Genomic DNA, 19,091 nt, shown 5'->3' on the forward strand with positions numbered 1-19,091 from the left:
TTTTCTTGAATTGATTGGAAAGATGTGCTATATTGGCCAGACATTTTTGCATATTCAAAGGCTTCGGGTTATCCATATTCGTTATCCTGAATATGCATTTTTAAGAGTGGCATGCTCGTCAGAGAATAACCACCTTGTCTCAAATGTGTAAGCATAATATCTGAAAGTAATTGCTTTTACCCTACAAGGGATCTAAACACAGAAGTAATAAAGCAGACCTATGAGGTTGTAAAGGTAACATTCATGTCGCAGTAAAATTAGGTCAGGGTAGGCTATGTCGCGAAGAAAACTGTAACAGTCCCTCGTCGAAAAAAATGTTAAGAAAGAATCCGTATCCTCTGCGTTCGACAGTCGCGCGGCGTTTCAAATGAATCAGGAGAGAATTGGGGCAGGTTTTGTGTTGACACGGTGGCATAATACCAAAACCAACGAGGATCACATTTTCAATATTGCGCGACGAGTGGATTCAAGTTTCGTATCGTGGAATCTCTGTAATCTACACAATCTACATTTGTGTCTGGAGAACAGGAGGAAAGGACCGTGTCTAGGGCCTTTTCCTCGTTTTATTTATTTATTTCCTCATAAACTGCAGTCTTGCTATCAAAACATTGATGGTCGATCATTTCCCTCTGTGTAGGGGACCAGAAGGAAAATAACTAAATTAAGATACAACCCCGGTGTAACGTTAACATGGCTCGCCCACGGCCTCGAGAGTACAAGGCTGGAGATTTGGTTTTTGCTAAAATGAAGGGATACCCACACTGGCCAGCGAGGGTGAGTATGAGATGCAGCCGAGTTGAAATGTAGGGAGGCGGGGTTGGTAAGGACAATACAACCGGTGTTGTAGGACATTTGGATGCTTCTGTAGGCTACTTGTCCCGTTCGTTTTATCGCTTCTCATTTTGTTTTAATTTAATATGAACAGTGTATATTTATATCGGTTACACTGTGATCATTTACGTGGCATTTAATGTTCCTTAGTTGCGCGTACAGAGAAGTGCGCGTTGTTTTCGTCGAAAAGCATGATCTTTTGCTGGTTTCCTCTACGTAACTGAAAGCGCTAGAAATAGCGTAGGGTAACACGCGTATTAATTCATTTTAGTGGTCCATTAGGGTTATCAGTGCTTTTTAAACTTATCTACATTTTATTGTGTAAAACTTGGCATTGGACGAGAACATTTTGAATTACTTGTACGTGGGCGACTGTTGCAACGAGCTAATTAGCTTGTTAGCTATCTCGTGACGGACCGCCCTCCTCTGAGATGTGTGCATGTTGGCCATGGAGGTCTAGCTCAGTGTACTGTAGTCTGTCACTACTCATGTACCGGATTTGCCCATTTGAATGAAAACCAATTTGAATGATGCTTCTTTTCAGCGCCATACAGGAATCCTGATATCGGCTTAACCACCATTTTGCTGTTTGCTACATCAGGGCATTTCAGAAGTCAAACCACCCAAATAAACAGTGTGCTCTACAACATAGCTGGTTGTAAGCTAACTTTCCCAAATCATTTTACTTATGGGAAAGTGAAAATTGAGGATTTCACTCTGAGGAAGCTGACAATGCTGCTTGCTGTTATCTGCATCTCCCTCTTCCCATTTGACCTTATGTTGCCATAATGCTTTGTGTAGATCTAAGCTAAAGTAATTCATACCTTTTACTACTATTAGTTTAAAATGTGTATGTTGGTCAAATGCCTATATGCTATTAATGGACAAAGCTAAGTGAAAATGATGTGGAATTGAAAATACAATGTAATGTGGTGGAGTGACCATAGTTCAGCTGTGGAAGGTTGTGTTTGTAGCCTGCAACTCAGGATGTGATATTTCTTTCTTAACTTATTCCACACTTAGGTCACACCACCCATTATAATAGCATATATTACATGGTGTTTGATCAACAGTAACTAAGGCCTTATACCTTAAAAATAACACAAAGATGCATTCTTATCAACTGTTCCTCCTGAAGATCTTACAGTTAGTTTTCGTGCCTGAAAGAACAGTAAGTAAGTCAATAAGACTTAGTCCTGACACCGTGATGCTGATTCTCATTACGGCCTTGACCAGGCTGCCTCACCTCCTTAGGTGTACATTTGTGGTCTAGGGACAAGCCCCTGCGATTCTAAAAGTTCTGACCTTACACGACCTCTCAGAGCCCATGCTAAAATGGGTCAATAAATAGATTTTTGAAGTAATTGAGCAGGATCCACATGGCTCACTGAGTACCACTAAACAAACCATAAAAAGGAAATACGTTTTTGGCATCTCAATGAATTGATTTCAAGTTTTAAAATGTGGAAGTTGCTACTGTGGACAAGGATATTTGACTCATACTCTTACTGTATTGTCTAAATTGAAATGGGCTCAAGTAGATTAAACTCCATCAACATGGTCACCTCTGAACAGACCCTTCCTCCTGGCCTAACTGTCCACCCTGCAGAAGTAACTATTAACTGTTCAAGCATAGTGTATGCCCCTGGGAAATTCTGTGTATGTTCATCACAAGCATGCACTAATCATTTATGACCATGTGATAAGAATTTGTAATGGGGTATACTGTGTTTGAACCGCCATATGTCTTCTGAACCAGTCAGGTTTTGTGTCCCAGGGTATGATTAGTCATGATGATTCCTCTCATCCCTCGTTTTAAATGAGGGAAACATGCTCAATTATGCCATTGTTCAAGTGCTCATCTGTAATTTTGTAGTTCTACATCTTAACATAAAGACATAGGGAGATATCAATTACCAATTAGGACAAATCATCTTGATTTTTTCCAGAAGAATCTTTTCAACAGAGCTAAATTTGTTCCAGTTAGAGACTGATTCATACTCAAGAGCATTAGCTGAAGTTGATTGGCTTCCACACTCTACATGAATTAGAGTAAGGATCTTACTCTGAAGTCATTCCTCAGTTACAAATTCAATCTTCTATACTTGTTTGAAAATTAGAACCGCATTACCTACTGACTAATAAACCTACCTGGCCAAATGGTTTGTTTGTTTTGGTTTTAATGCTGTATTCTACAAATGGAACATCAAATCTTGATCAGACAGAGACCTTTCAAAGCCCTTCACATCCATTCATATTTATGCTTTGTTTTAACAAGGAAGCATTAGGATTAAAAAAAAAAAAAATCAATTTTACAGTTTGAGGCAAGAATAGCATGCAGCTAGTTCCCCGATGGAACCATTCACAGTTTGACTTGCGGCAACATGAACATGCAGGTGGTTACAGATAAGGCTCTAACATGAGTACATGTCGTTGGCTGCTGCGCTTAGGCAGAACACTTGAGGATAATGAGAGTAAAGTTGCAGCTCTGAACTATGCCTGAAGAACAGGCATCCACACATTGGCAAAGAGTGCCCAAACGCAGGAAATCAAACCAATCAATCATGAAGCTACTAGCAGCTGTTCCCAACTGTCACTCAACTGTGTTGTTAAATAAAGTTGAATCAACAGGCAGTGTTGTTTAACCAGCACAGTGATTAAAAGCAAATCACATTATTTCAGCAGTTTGTTTGAACTGCAGCTGTGTTTTTTCCCAGTATCCCGTCCGGTTGTCATTATAGTGTAATTTTATGTGTTTTAATTATTTATCATTAAAAAAAAAGCCTATATGGGAAGCACGTGATGATATTGTAACATGACCTCCACAGCAGTGGAACACTTACAGTAGATGAACTTTAAAATGACTATGAGTAAGTGGCAAACCTGCCTCCTTCTTATCCCCCTTCTCTGTTTCTGCAGATCGATGAACTCCCAGAAGGAGCTGTCAAGCCACCTGCAAATAAATATCCCATCTTCTTCTTTGGAACCCATGAAACGTATGCATAAGTTGCTTTATCGCCTACCTCAGGAAATCGTGTTCGATGTCCTCTGTTTCGCTCTTGACCCGCGAGACATGTGATTAATAAACGTGATAGCCATATCTATGTCCACATCTAAATTATTCATTCAGCTATTCAAGTTCATTCAGTGCTTCGTGTTATTGAATACTGGGAGTTTCTTGTGGTTGTGAAAAACGTGATCACCGGAAACTAGTTGGTGTAAGTGTATGGCCTTTTTATTGATCATCACATCTCTGGCCTCATCTCTGTGTCTCTCTTGAACTGCAGCGCGTTCCTGGGCCCAAAAGACCTTCTGCCATATAAGGAGTACAAGGACAAATTTGGCAAGTCAAACAAGAGGAAAGGATTCAATGAGGGTCTCTGGGAGATTGAAAACAACCCTGGTGTCAAGTTCACCGGCTATCAGGTCAGTTGTGTGTTGTGAGTGGGGGAACACAGCGAAGGCATGGCTTAGTTATCAAAGAGCCATTCAGCACACTGGCATTCAGACCGCAAATGACTACTCTAGATGTGCTCGCTCAGTGTCTGTCTCTGCTGATGTCAGGGTTGTTGACTGTGACTGTGACTGTGACTGTGACTGTGTATCCATGACTGGTTTCAGTTGTAGGTACATTAAACAATTACTGCAGGTTATATGTCCCAGGCTAGCACTGAAGAAGCCTAACTGCATACGGCATAACTCAAGTCTCCTGAGACTAGACCTACTGTGTCCTACTGCATTTGCTGAATAACTGATAAATGAAAGGCATCACCAGAAATCCCCCAGTACTAGAAGCAGTGAGCCTTTATTACCACCTTTTCAATACTGGTTAGACATTTCTTTGACAGTGGATTTTTGAAATATAAAACAAAGAATGGATGATGTGTTTCTTGTCATACCACATCTCAAGCCAAAGAGAGATGCATAAAGATTGAGCGCTGGAATTGTAGACTACTCATAGTACTTTCAAATGTATTTTTCAGATCTAACCTGTGATTCTTAAAATTGTATTGATATTTAAATGGGTATGCATTTTCCAGTGTAGGCAGTTTTACTTGACTTGAATTACCTCAGGAGGGGTGTACTATTTGCAACAACATAGGACCATGCATTTTAATCCTATGGACTCAGATACATAACCAAGCACGAGAAATAACAATGCCTTTTGGAATCTAACACTGATATTCTCAGCAGTAGGTAGGCAGGGCCAACACCGAGAGGCCCAGCTATAATTCAACCCCATGTAGTTCACGAGAAAAACATTATGTGTGTTTGAAAGACAAGCCCTTGAGCAACTGCCAGTGGAATCACCAACGACCATCTTGTTGTGCGGAACCAAATGTGTTACTATCTACTGCTTCCAGAAGGTCACATTATAGGTAGAGAAACTGTCATCTGTCCCAATAGCTGAATGGCTACTTGAGATGAAATATTGCTGATGATTTCTAGGAAAACTTGCAGGAAGCACAGCTGCTTGTTAAAACATTCACTAGTGATTCCTATTTTACTTTGAATTATGTTCATTTCTGAAGGTTTACACATTATTGTGAAGACAAACATTGTCCGTAGCTGTGTTCTTGGGTTTAATCTAGTATCCGTGGCAATGTTAGCGCCATGTTTTGTAAGTTGGGCCACAGAGGTTGTTAGTGTTACTAGTGACACAAAATATTGAGACTGTGATATATTGTGATATTTCTGCTGGTGATACATTAATGGTTCACTGACTTCAGACAGTTTAATGTATCCACCTCTCGTTCTGGTTCTTCAGAGAATCATTACCTTCTGGGTTATTGATATAAGTGGTAACTGCAATTGTAACTGGCAGCAATGAACACATTAGGCCTTTTACAGTAACTGTAAAGTAAAATTGTACTGTTTTCATTTTGTAAAATGGCATCCCTTTTCTTGTTTGCCAGTACTGTGATACATCAATTTTGTAGGAAAAATAACCTGTGATTCCCACTGTGATTCTCCCTCCTGGTTACTACCCTAATCTTCATTTTTCAGTGAAACCCCTGAATTCAGCAGTCCTCAAGTGATGTGAAATATCAAGCCCAGATTATTAGCAGCCCCCTGGGATGCCCCTTTATGTAATGTGTCTTGTACTATAGTGAGTGTAATATCAGTAGTGTGAAGTTTAAAATACCGTATGAGTACTGGAGCAGACATGTTACATTTCTCTGTCCCAACCCATGAGCCAGAGGCTGCCAGAGTATGGCAGAAAATGGCTGCCCTCCAGCACGAGGCAGGTGTAGGCAGGTAGAGCGGGCGCCTGTGACGTGCTGTGCTCTCTGCTCGCTATGCACAGGCCATCCAGCAGCAGAGCTCCTCAGAAACAGAGGGAGAAGGGGGGAATGCTGCCGACGCCAGCAGCGAGGGAGAGGAGGGCGACTCCATAGAGGCGGACGCCAAAGGAGACAAAGTCGGCTCCAAGCGGAAAAAGACAGCCTCCTCCAAGGTGTGTAGTCGAAGTTGACACCCAGACCTAGGTGTTCTCCTTAGTCAGGAAGAAAAGAATCAATGCACGCACCCATTTTGTACTAGACAAGGGGACATTTTAATGTGCGGTGAAAATAGTGCAATAATATTCAAAAGTGCAATAATATTAGTCCTGGAATCAAGGATTGTTCATTTTCACATCTGTTTTCGCAGTCAATGAAAAGGGAACCCTTTGACTGACTGTTACAAAAGCATATAATCCCTGTCATAAAATAGCTTTAAATCAGTGTTATTATACCCCAAAATATGGTACTGAAAAACCATATTACAGAAAAAAAAATCAAATTGGCCATGTTAATCAAAGGCCATTTTAATATTTAAATCTATTATTATAATAAAATGTTAACAATTCATATAACCTATTTTTTTTCTTTCAAAACTGAATATAAAACAATATCATCAGTAAATGTACAAATCATATGTCTCTGCGGAGGTTTGAAATGGAGACACATGGTTTGTACGAATCAAAATAAAGAGAGAGTATCAGTGTTTTCAGGTTGGTGGAAAAAACATCCAAGCCTTTTTCTGGGAAAGAAAAAAAAACCTTCCACATACTCACTTCAGCTGTCTGAGCCCTTGCTTAGCAACCGCTGTTGCCTAGCAACAGGGGTCTGTCATATGCACTACATCCCCTGGAATGTAGCATTGGAAGCCCCCCACTTTATAAAAGGGGATAAGATAGGGGGAATGTCAAATTATGCTGTCATTTATTTTCCTTCCTCCTTCATGGCTGGGATTTGCATCCCTTCTTCCTACATTGGTCGACCACCCTTTGTGTGTCATACAGTATATCCACTGACACATTTCACCAGGAGTTCCCTGTCCTGGTAAACTGCATGCCACCCTGCCAGCTGATGTAATGGTACTGTACTTGCACAGCATTGGTTCCTCAGATGGTCCTTACCTTGGTTGTGTTTGTCCTAGAAGTCGTCCAAGCTGTCAAGGAAGTCCTCCGGGGAGGAGGACTTGGACAAGGATGGCAAAGAGGAGGACCACAAGAGTGGCTCCGAGGCAGGAGACCCGGACAATGACATCCAGAACACCTCAGACAGCAAGACGAGCAGTCAAGGGGTAAACTGATGATCTCCAAATAGTGTACAGCCTCTGGAGTCGCAGCGTATGGTAGTGCGATAGTCGCGATGGTGCTCTGAAACACGTAGAGGATCATGCGCCCCCCCCAATTTAATTTGATGTGTCTCCAGACACTACAGAGGTGTCTCCCATATTGTACAAAATGATATCATAAAATCATGTCCACTGTGTATAGAACCTTGCATTAACAAGCTCCCTGATCACTATTTATTGTGACTAAATAAAAAGGCCAGTGTTACAGCGTGTTAACTATTATGGTGCAGAGGCTAGGGGGTTCTTCTTTTTATCACTGGCCTTTTCTGCCTTCGAAACGTATAGTGGAGAATCAGAGTTAAAAGTCACCCATGTTATGTCATTTGTTGCCTGGAATGGCCTGTCTTTGGCTCTTAATGTCTTTTGACAAGAATCGCACCACCAGAGGTCAGCAATGCCCTAGTTGTGCACTGGATTGAATCCAGAAAAGCAAACTGGAAAACATATATTCTTAACCTTTTAAGACATTAATTCATACCTATACTACTAGGTATTTATACATGCCAATACAGCTTAAACGCAAATTCATCACTCAAGAGTATTGTGATAGATGTGCAACACATGGTGATTACAAAATCAAGTAAAATTGTTTTTTTTTATTATTATTTCTTGCCAGAACCAGTTGCTCCGGGAAGAACATTAAAAGTCAAGGAGGTCCCACCAGGGAAGTCACTCATCGTGGTTGTTTTGTGATTGGAGTTGTGAAATTCTCATTGATCTTCAACACCAGGAGCCCCCACAAAACTAGTATGGAAATCACATTTTAAGTGATTGATGCATTTATACCATCTTCTTAACCACAGTGCAACTATAATTAATCATGGGGTGAAAATTCAGTCCAGTAGGGTATGCATTCAAAAATGAGTCAGTCTGTACACACATTGAACCTTGATACACTTCAAAAATTACCCCTTTTTGAAATCTATAGCGAAAGGTATCAGTAGTCATACATTGATATTAGCACTGTTTCATAGCTTAAGCTCTCCAGTTCAATGCACCAATTTTAGCATATTACCAGATTAAGTTTGCAAAGACTTCTTAATAGCTGCTCTCTCTCTCTCTCTCTCTCTCTCCTCACAAAACAGGCCATTCTGTGTTTCGCTCATAGTTGTACGTGTCGTAGCTCAAGATCGCTTTCTTAAACAACAGGAAAAGGCTGACGGACTACCTTCTGGAATATTTGTCTGTAAAAAGCATTATCCATATCGCTATACGTTACTCTTTTATGTAACCAAAAAAAAAAAATGAATGGAAAAAAGTAGATTAAATGTATGAAGTATTGTGCACAAAACTGGGTTACACATTGTAACTCACTATTATCTCTCTATATTTTATTTTGCTGTAGAAACTAGGACCACTATCCAAACGAAATGCTCTCTTAGGTAACTGCTCATCTTTTTTTATGGCTAAGTGAAATCTTTGTTTCCGTGTGTCTGTGGAATGGATTATGTTGTTCTGCTTTTTAGTGGCATGCTACGCTGTCGTATACATCATAAGATGGAGATAGTCTTGGTTGTTTTGGTTTTTGAAGGTTTCCAATTACTTGCAGTTTTCCATTTGCACTTAGTAAGAATGGCATAAAAAAGAACCCCACCAATGAGAACAGAGCACTTCTATGATAACATGTTTCAGGCTTTGTGCTTTCAACATTGATAGTTCATTACATTCAGCAGATGCTTATGTCTAAAGCAATTTACAGAACAGTAAAGGTATACATCTCATCAGGTCATGTGCTCCTGAGACATGACCCCATGACCTTTGCATTTCCACTCTCATGCACTGCCACTTAAATGACAGGAGCACACTGAACTAACTGTATGATTCAACATTGGCACTGGGTAGTCCTTAATCCTCTTCTGACAGATTTTTTCTTTTTAAAATGAACGTAACCCCCACAAAAAAAGTTGCCTGTTTTGCTTCCCTCTTTGTTTTATATAAAGAATATATTCTATTTATTTTTTGATGAGTAAACTGAAGAAATCTGTGGTAAATGTAGTCCCATCATTTTTTTGTTTATTACGTCACCTTTTGACCTTTGTTATGCTTGTAATTGGAACAAGTTTTACATTTTCAATATTTGTAGTTTAATGTAAACTGTTTTTTGCTGTTTATTGACAAGAATTTTACAGAATAAACTCATTGGAATGCAAACTGTGATGTTGCCTACTATCAGACACAGTACATGCACACAAAACACTTAGTGAACTTCACTACCCAATATAAATATATATTAAACAATAAAAAGCTGAGTTCACTGTTTATTCAGCAACTCATATGATTAATATTGCTTTTATAAATACAATACGAAGAAATACAAATCTTAGCACAATTGGTGTCTTGGCTACTATGAGAAAAATGTCCTGTGTGTGTAAATATTACAAAAAAACAGCATGGCATGTACAGATAAACCTGGAAACAAAGGTGTCCAGTATAAAGGCACTCATCTTTCAAAACAACACAAACATACAAAGAGAATCCACACAAGTCTTTGTACTGCAGAGGAATGTTGACAAACAATGAGTCACAATGAAGACAACTCCATGAACCTTTGAGTCCTTGAACCTTTCACCCAAATGGTTACACACCCAGAGCCATCCACAGTCACACAAGTAAACAACAACACAAATATATAAACCTCAATTTACCACAATGCATATTATTGCAAGGGAGCGGGTGCAACTAAAATTGCATAAAAACGTATACAGCAGTAAAAGTACAGTTTCACAATTCCAAGAATACTACATTCGGCATCTCTATATTGGTTTTATAGACTACATGGAGTATTGTCAAAGGGAGGAACAGACAGATCATGTCATTCAGTCTTCTGTGGTGCAGGCTTGAGGAAGAAGGCTTGGTTGCTGAGGAGACGGTAGCTGATCAGCTGGGGCACAAGGCCATAGACCACGTTGACCGTGAGGAAAAGCAGCTGAGAGTCTGCTGGGACTCTGTATGAGAAAGGTGTTCGTGTGTGGAGGGAGGCACCAACATGGGAAAACTGTGCCTGAGAACACCACAACACAAAATAGGGTACAGAAACAAAACTCTCAGAGACATCACATCTTGAAATAGAGATAGTAAACAACAAACATTTCCATCCTAAAAACCTCTTAATTTACTGAATACTGAAGCTGCAACAGATGTGTTCAGATAAATTGAAAGGTGAAATAGCAGTTCAATCTCAAGTTATCAGGTTCTAGGCCTGTGCGATAAGTTTAATGAATTTAAGCATATTACCATATAAACTAGTGAAGAACAGCACAATTTGACTTACTACCCACTAACCAACTGAACTCTAATTCAAACCTGAATTGCACACCTAAATGGTAAATGCTGAGACTTTTCTAAGCCACATAGGGCTGTGTCAGAGCAATCCACAACATGATTCCATACCACTGTAGTGCGAACAAATGTAATGCATCAAAAAGGCAATAGAGGGTGTGTGAATGAGTTCTCAACGGCTTGCAGTGAATGGGTCAAATTGCTAAATATGCTTCTGATTAACACAGTGGCTGTGTCTCAAACCAAAGACTTGTGCACTTCGAACACTGACTTTCAGTGCTTAGGGCATTCACACTGACAGAATCAGCAGGATTCAGGGCACCGAAAGTACCCTGATTGCACTGAAAACGGTAAAAAAAATTCAGTGTAAAACGTTGGACACTACTGGCCCTAAACGGGCGCCATCTTGGCTACGTAGCCAAAGAGGAGGAGCCCTTCGGCAGCTTTTCAGTTTGGAAAGTTGGCTCACTGACGCCTTGCAAATCATTTCAACCATTATTGATGGTTACAATAACTGTGTAATCTGATTTCTCGGTAACTTTAAAAAATATAAGCGAGAAACCAGTGGCGGCTCCTGAAAAAATTCTCAGGGGGGGCAATTTTTTTGATAATGATTAAGGCGACCTATTCAGTAGGTACATTAAGTTATCTGATTTACTCATACAGCAAAACCTTTTTGTCCACTATTGGCAGCAACCAACAGTAATATCTCCCCTCTTTCTACATAGAGAGTAGCAAGATACAAGTGGAACGCTATGGAAGAAAGTTACATTCAGGAGCCTTCATAGGCAAACATGATGTGGCTCCACATTAAATTATCCCACTTTTTCATTATCCACACGTCTCAAATGTTGTATGGTGTAACCTAGCTGAACAGGACACATGATATGTCCACTAACAACATAAAGAACGGGGCAACTTACGTCAAAACCAACGATATTTATTGACTGATCTTGAAAGTATTGGCTTACAAAAGCAAAATAAGTCATCACATAAAACATTATTTAAAGTTAGTTCACACTGTGAAACCTATGAAAAGTGACAGTGGTATATAGATACAGACCGCGTTAGCCACTTCACGACCGCGATTTTCTTTTGTTCCAATTTCCCTCCCTTTGTAGAAAACTGTTGAATGGATACTTTGGTCTAGGGTTTTTTGGTCAATTTATCTTCAATATTACGCTGACTAAAAAGAAGTTTCTGTCAAAGAGCGGATGAGTTGTTGTGCTGAACAGGTGTCATCTTGACATGCCTTTGTCGAAGCTGTGTGACGTCCTCATTGCATTTTACCATAGGCTTTTGCGTCGCTTACTTATGACTAGACTTGGAGGGGCGAGCCCTCCCGGAAGCCATAGAGAATGCATTGAGAGCTCTGTTTTGTGAAAAAAAACGCATTTAACATGGGAGTCAATGGGAGAGGTCTGGGGCGATTTTCATTTCGTCCAAGATCGCCCTGAAGGGGCGGGGCCATTTGAATCACGACTCTAGGCTGACTGAATGACTGTTACCTGATTCGACAAAGACATACAGAGGCATATCAGACGGTCTAGTGGTAGAATCCGACAGAAAAAAATATGAAATTTACATTTACATGTAGTCGTGCAATTGAATTTATATTATTATCAGGAATTATCATTTTTTTTATTTTTTTATTTTCTTCCTTTTCCCATAGGCAGTGCGTCGCCCCAATCGCCCTTATGGACGAGCCGCCACTGCGAGAAACGCCAAAAGATGTCATTTACATACAAAACACGGCCGTCAGTGGAGTTTGGTCCGCCATCTTTGTTTAAAATTTCCAGTTGGCCTGGAGGAAGCTGGCACACAGATTTATGGGTAAAAGGCTCGCACATTTAAGTCAGTCAGTTCTATTTGAGACAACACTAATCAGTGACAGAACGGACTACAGATGTAAGTGCACTGTATTGCAGTGTACTTCAATAACTGTACGGTTTGAGACATAACATGATTTAACATGTTTCTGTGCTAACATACCATATAGCAATCGCAACAAAAAGAGTATCCCACTTCATATTTATAGCTATATATTTCAAGCCAATGGGCGATTCCCATCACCGCTGACTTTTAAACAGAGAAAATAAAGTGCAGGTTCATTAAAAAGTTACAAATCAACAATACTGCTGTGGTGACTGTGTGTGCTCAAGCAAGCATTGCTCTATAAACTCTATAAATGTAACAGATCAACTAACAGTCCACTAACAGATCCACATTCGTCCACTAACAGATCAACATTTGATTACAGACAGGCTCTAAAGCAGGAGATTTCCCACTTCTCAACATACCACTACTGGAAAGAGACACTGAAAAAAGATGGATGAGTTAGTTGCATAGCAACCCTTCAGTCCATCATTGTACAGCTCACTTTCACTATAAATAGCATGAGCAGCTGCCATTAAAAGAATACCTTCAATCTGCCATGTCTAAAGTAAGCCGCTGCTTTTGCCTCCTGCAGTATGTTGACCAGGCATTCTGGCCGGCACACTGGGACAAAAGCAACAGTCATGTGAGATTTGTGTACGGTATACTGACAGCTAACACTGGTGGCTGCTTCCATCTTTGGAAGAAAGCAGATGAGCTAGTTTAGATGAGATTTGTTTAATCATGCTCCTGTGTGTGCTTTGCTCTCAGTCAGATTGACAGTGGAATTAAACAGACGTCAACTTTTACCATGTACAAATGTCCCTATAATAACTCCATATATAGAAACGTATTTTAAAACACTGTGTTGGTGTAATAAAAATGCAAATTGGAAGTAATGTATACTAGAATTGACCCTTATACTTATACTGGTAGAAGCCTCTAGTAAAGTACTTTTCAAACGTATTTATTAAGTTACTTACTTACATATTTTGACTTGTCATTTGCCAAGTTAGGTTAAGTCTTTTCTACGCAGAAACGAAATGTAAGCAAGGTATACAAAGATTAACCAACTTGACGTTACCCAGTATGTAGTATGTAAAAAGTTTAGCGTTTTGTGCCAATTAGAAATTGCCTCCCGTGGTTGAAGTTTGAGGGCAGCATGCCAAGACGTCACTGTCACTCATCACGTTTGTTCGCCTCTGACCCCTCACCTGTGCAACTGCCCCTGCATGAACTAGGGTGAGGTCAGGGATCCACTCGCAGCCAGGAATCACCAAACCATACAGAGTGATGACATAGCACGGCACCAAGTACAACATGTTCACCACCATCTGCAACACAGAGACCCCACAATGTTATTTCATCACTCTGCAATCCACACAGACCGGCATCACCAGGTGCACCATCTATGAAATAATCAGTAGGTGCAAGCTCTTCAAATTAGACCTCTAGATTAGTGTCTATGCTAAAATATGAGCGATATGTTAGTGATATGAGTGATATGTTTGTAGATTTCTTAAATAAACACTGTAAGCAGTAATCATTTGTCAGTGTCTGATCCCTTCCTCACTTGGATCCTGGGGTAGGCAGAGGGGTCCCTTAGATATGGCTCATAGTGCTTAGTGTAGGCCTGACACCATTCTGTGGGACAGTCCATCGCCACCTAAGAACACACACACATCAGGAAACACAGGTTTGTCACACCTTATTTGCTTAAGTGCTCACAGTAAAACATGATTTTCCTGTTCAACCCCTTTGCATCAATAACAAATAATAACTAATTGATCAATATTTATTTTCCCGTCTTCTTCTCACTGACTAGTTCAGAATTAAGGAACCCTGAGCTACTGGGAAATAATTAAATCACTTTTGTCTGGGGATGTAGACAGAAAACAAAAGTTAAGTTAGACTCTCCTGTGGGTAACTTCAACCCTGATGAATTGTACCAATGTGGTGGATGCATGTGTGTAAAATGTCAGCTTGGTGACAGTTTGCCTGATGGCCATTCAGTGGCTCTCTCCAAAGGCTGACAAATTGGCAAGGGTTGGTTGAGAGGCTCAGCTAAGTTTGGAGCTTTTTTTTAATTATTGTTCACAATGGAAGTGGTCTGTAAACAAATCAGAACAATGTCTATCCAATTACCCAACGGACAATACCGCCAGTTAATAGGGACCAAACGAGGGGGACACAGACCACCCCGGGCCAACTCACCCAAGCGGGGTAGCAACAGACACATGCCCCAGATGAGTCACATCATGAGCAAAAACTAGAACAGTGTGGTCCTCATTACGCCACAATGACTGACATTATCTGGTGGTGAGCCCCTGCAAGTCAGCTCCATCCTTACTCTACCCATCCCTCAGATCCATGCAGAGTGTCTGAGTTTCCCTCACCAGGCCTCTGAATGTGCAGAGGGAAGCAGCAAACAGCAGGTATATGGCAAACAGTAGATCCACAGGTCTGTGCAGCAGGCTCTTCCTCTGGGTCTCCTGGATGTCCTAGATCAGGGGGATCATAATAGTCTGATTATTACCAATTAATAATCACTCATGCATTGCCCTTTCTTCCCCTGTTCCATGCCTCCAGTCTTCCCTTTGACCTCCATCCCTTGGTCCCCCTGTAAGGGCCTCAGGCATGATTTCTTTTATTTTGTTCACTTTTATTTTGTTCATTGTTTTGGGGTGATTGACTTTTTATTTATTTGTTAGTATTTTATATATAATGTTTTTTATATTAAAGTTGGGTTCGGTTTAAGGTTTAATTCCATTCAATACAACTCGATTTTTTTTTATGTAGTGCTATTAACATTTTCTCAAGGTGATTTACAGTCCAAGGCCTGAAAGGCCCTTAGAGCAGGTACACATGTGGGTGTGGCAAGGAAACTTCCTTTTAACAGGAAGAAACAGTTCAGAAAGATTTGACCCATGTGCCCAGGAGAGGGAAGGAAGGAGGAGGGGCAGGAAAGAAGAAGACAGGAGAAGCAGAGGGAACAAAAGAGGAGCGGAATTGAACAAATCAGCCAATGAGTACGGACGTGCATATTACACATACACACAGCGGGTAAAATAAGTATTGAACACGTCACCATTTTTCTCAGTAAATACATTTCCAAAGGTGCTATTGACATGAAATGGTCACCAGATGTTGGTAACAACCAAAGTAATCCATACATTCAAAGAAACAAAAAAAAATAAGTTCAGAGAAAGGGAGGTGCAAAAAGGCATGGAAGGCCAAGACAACAGCTGAAATCTATCAGTAATTAGAAAGCAATCCAGCTCCAGGTTCAGTCCCAACTGATGGCCTATAAAAAGGTGTACCACAAGAAACATCTCATAATGGGTACAAGTAAAGAGCTCTCAAGACCTTTGCAATCTTATTATTGCAAAACATAATGATGCCATTGGTTACGGACGCATTTCTAAACGTTTGAATGTTCTAGTTGCCACTTTTGGGGCCATAATCCAGAAGTGGAAAGAACATAATTTCACCATAAACTGGCCACGACGAGGTGCTCCCTGCAAGATATCTGACAGAGGAGTGAAAGAGTTATCCAAGAGCCAAGGACCACTTGTGGAGAGCTTCAGAAAGACCTTGAAAGAAAACAACAAGTAATGCACTCAACCGCCATGGCCTGTATGTACGCTCACCACACAGGACTCCATTGCTGAAAAAAAAGCATGTTGAAGCTTGTTTAAAGTTTGCTGCACAAGATCGGGACAAGCCTGTGAAATACTGGGAGAATATAGTGTCTAATAACTCTTTGGATGCCATAATACACACCATTTTTGGAGGACAAATGGCACTGCTAAAACCTAAACCTAAAAACACCATACCAACAGTGAAGTTTGGAGGTGGGAACACAACATCACACCTGAGCAATGCAGACGACTAGTTTCTCCATACAGGAGGCGTCTTGAAGCTGTCATTACCAACAAAGGCTTTTGTACAAATAAATATCAGAAAGCATGTTCAATACTTTTTCTCTGTTTCATTACACATTATTACACATTATTACACATAACTTAATTGCTGAACTAATTTATTTTGGTTTCTATGTAAATAGCACCTTTGGAAATATATTTACTGAGAAAAATGGTGACGTGTTGAATACCTTTTTTACCCGCTGTACTTTCATACTTAAATACAAGAATACCCGTAGAAGGGGAAACAAGTGCAATGTGGAGTTTACAAAATCATTATAACAATAAAAGGTATGAGCTTAATACCTTGTCAGTGAAAGCACGTAAAAGTACAGTTATGTGTGTGTAAGTGAGCAGGCTCAGTATATACACAGTATATACTACAGCATTGCCACTGTCACTTGTGCTTGACCTAGTGGGTTGAGGCCTCTATGAAGGACCTTGCAATAATGTTCATTGACAAGAGTGCCAATCAATTCATTTTTTGTTTTCTTTCAGTGCTGTAGGTATGTAATGCTGTCACTGGGTAACATTGCTTTAGTCCAGACTGTTCTATATGACAACACTTTTTAACAGATGACAACCCAGCCTCACCTCCGGCAGAGCCCCTCGCACAGCAGGCAGACTGCAGACCCTGAAGCAGGCCCATATGGAGACGAGCACATACAGCATGTGGATAAGGAACAGCGGGCTCAGCTGGGCTCCATACTTTCCTGAAGAGGACAGCTGGACTGTTCCATCATTTAAGACAATAAACTGTATGAAATAGCTTCAGTCCTAATGACGTTGGCTTAGTTTTACTTACCCACAATATTGCCAGGAATGTACACTATGACCCGCATTAGGAGGGATCCCACCCAGTACAAGCCAATAGCCCTGTAGCTTTCCCTTTGCAGAAATCAGAAAACATAAATCCAGTGAATGTCATACAGTGAGTTGTTAATATGGAATAAACATAGATTCATATTTTGCACTATGAAGATTTGTCACTGCATTGTGTTTAATACTTCAAGAGGTAGTTTTAAGCCAGTCTTATGTGTACTTTTTTTCACTAGAAATTCTTTGATACAATAATACACTAACAACATAGCAAACAATATTCATAATGTGGATTACTGAAATCTGCTATAGGCAACTTTGCAGTAGGTTTAAACACCCATGGTGACTTTCTGTTACAGTAAATGATTGGCATAAACTTGCTTTTCCGTCTCTAATTCCATGTCACTGACAACCCACACACTACATTTTCATCTTGCAACACTATACCTAACCTCTGTTAAATGTTTATTTCAAGGAAAATTATGAGGTAGCAACAAAATATACTAAATGTCTGTGCGCATGCTACCACTGTCAGTAAAACTAGCCCAAGTGTGTAAGCAAATGAAGAACTCTTACTACTTCCATTCACTCCCTTCAAACAGGCTTGAATTATTTGTGCCATCTGCTGAGGAAGACTGTTGCAACTTTCAGTCGCAAAGTGATCGATTTGCATACCCCCAGGTTATTGCCGCTACCATCAGCAAGTACATGAGGTAGTGTACACATCCATCCCAGTAGGTAATCATATGTCCATGAGCAGTATTAATGTAGGGATCTGCCTGAAACATGCATGAAGAACAGCGTGACAAGAAAGTTATATTACTCGCCTTGACCATCTACACTATTCTTTATGTAATACAATTAAATCCCTTGAGGTGGACTGTCTCCTTTTCTGAACTGTTGAAATAGCAGTGAAATATTTACCTCTTTCAAGTAAAAGGTCACGAATCCATCTATGATACCATCCTGCTCAAGACCTATGATGAGGTTCACAACACTCAAAAATGCGTAGGTTGCAAAAACTGTGAAAGAGATCAAAAAGTTAATTTTAAAAGTTTAATCTTTTTTTCATGGTATTTGACAGCCTACTTCCAAAAGCACTACTGAACATAGTGAGGACTACATCAGTTACAGGCTGCTTGGGATGTGTATCCTTTTTGTGCTGCTTTCCAAAAACAAACAAGAAACCGTAAACATACCGTAGAAGAGTGGATCCCTGGGTGCTTTCTTTTTTAGTACAAGGCGAGCTGATATTGCTGTGATAACTAGGGTTGATGCTCCAGCAAAGAGTATGGCTTCAATACTTGAGAGTGGAAAGAGAGCAAGAGAGTCTCGTTATAATTAGCAAGAGATTCATTCTACTACTCACAGCATGAAGTAGCGTAATCTACACACACCATGTTAACCGGTTACTTTGTTTTGTACTGCAAAACTAATTTGCTAAATAAATCATTCTTTAATAATAATGACTTGGCTCACCTGTTCGAATATAAAAGAAAATTAAATAAATAAGCGATAGGTATTGACATCAAGGACAAGACGAACACTCCCGTTCCAGCCGACGCATTCATTGTGAAAAAACAAATACTAAATGCAATCACGGCCACTACACACAAATTGTATAATCATACATACTGTATTTGTCCAGTAGTCTGATACTGCCCTCTTGCGGTCATATGTTGATACTTCAGAACATGACCGGAAAGGGGTGGTGTGCCTTGTCGTGACGCAATCGTCGTC

General features: G+C 40.2%; 2 protein-coding genes across 3 annotated transcripts; one reads left to right on the top strand and one right to left on the bottom strand.

Annotated features, from left to right (window-relative positions):
• The first annotated feature begins 322 nt into the window (after positions 1-322).
• On the top strand, positions 323-9,595 carry hdgfl3 (HDGF like 3). 2 transcript variants are annotated; one of them, XM_080844067.1, is made up of 6 exons: positions 323-774; positions 3,751-3,827; positions 4,119-4,257; positions 6,140-6,289; positions 7,255-7,401; positions 8,072-9,595. In XM_080844067.1, exons 1-6 carry the CDS (start codon positions 691-693, stop codon positions 8,096-8,098), a joined length of 624 nt encoding a protein of 207 aa, XP_080700193.1. In that variant the 5' UTR covers positions 323-690; the 3' UTR covers positions 8,099-9,595. The 2 variants fall into 2 exon arrangements, with proteins under 2 accessions (XP_080700193.1, XP_080700194.1); XM_080844068.1 differs by having other exon boundaries at positions 7,258-7,401.
• A 672-nt stretch (positions 9,596-10,267) lies between these two features.
• LOC308369117 (transmembrane 6 superfamily member 1-like) lies at positions 10,268-18,922 on the bottom strand (the record flags this gene model as incomplete). The annotated part of the gene is made up of 10 exons (XM_080843459.1): positions 10,268-10,456; positions 13,824-13,943; positions 14,183-14,275; positions 15,006-15,110; positions 17,127-17,245; positions 17,338-17,420; positions 18,027-18,130; positions 18,276-18,373; positions 18,551-18,654; positions 18,831-18,922. 10 exons carry the CDS (start codon positions 18,920-18,922, stop codon positions 10,268-10,270), a joined length of 1,107 nt encoding a protein of 368 aa, XP_080699585.1.
• Between the last annotated feature and the right edge of the window lie 169 nt (positions 18,923-19,091).

The sequence above is a fragment of the Sprattus sprattus genome (assembly GCF_963457725.1).
Source record: "Sprattus sprattus genome assembly, chromosome: 8".
Taxonomy (NCBI): domain Eukaryota; kingdom Metazoa; phylum Chordata; class Actinopteri; order Clupeiformes; family Clupeidae; genus Sprattus; species Sprattus sprattus.

Excerpts from the sequence above, each read along its gene's own strand:
- hdgfl3 (XM_080844067.1), top strand. The coding sequence starts at position 691 with ATGGCTCGCCCACGGCCTCGAGAGTACAAGGCTGGAGATTTGGTTTTT. Across the intron at positions 775-3,750 it reads ACCCACACTGGCCAGCGAGG|ATCGATGAACTCCCAGAAGG; the intron begins GTGAGTATGAGA and ends CTGTTTCTGCAG. Across the intron at positions 3,828-4,118 it reads TTCTTTGGAACCCATGAAAC|CGCGTTCCTGGGCCCAAAAG; the intron begins GTATGCATAAGT and ends CTTGAACTGCAG.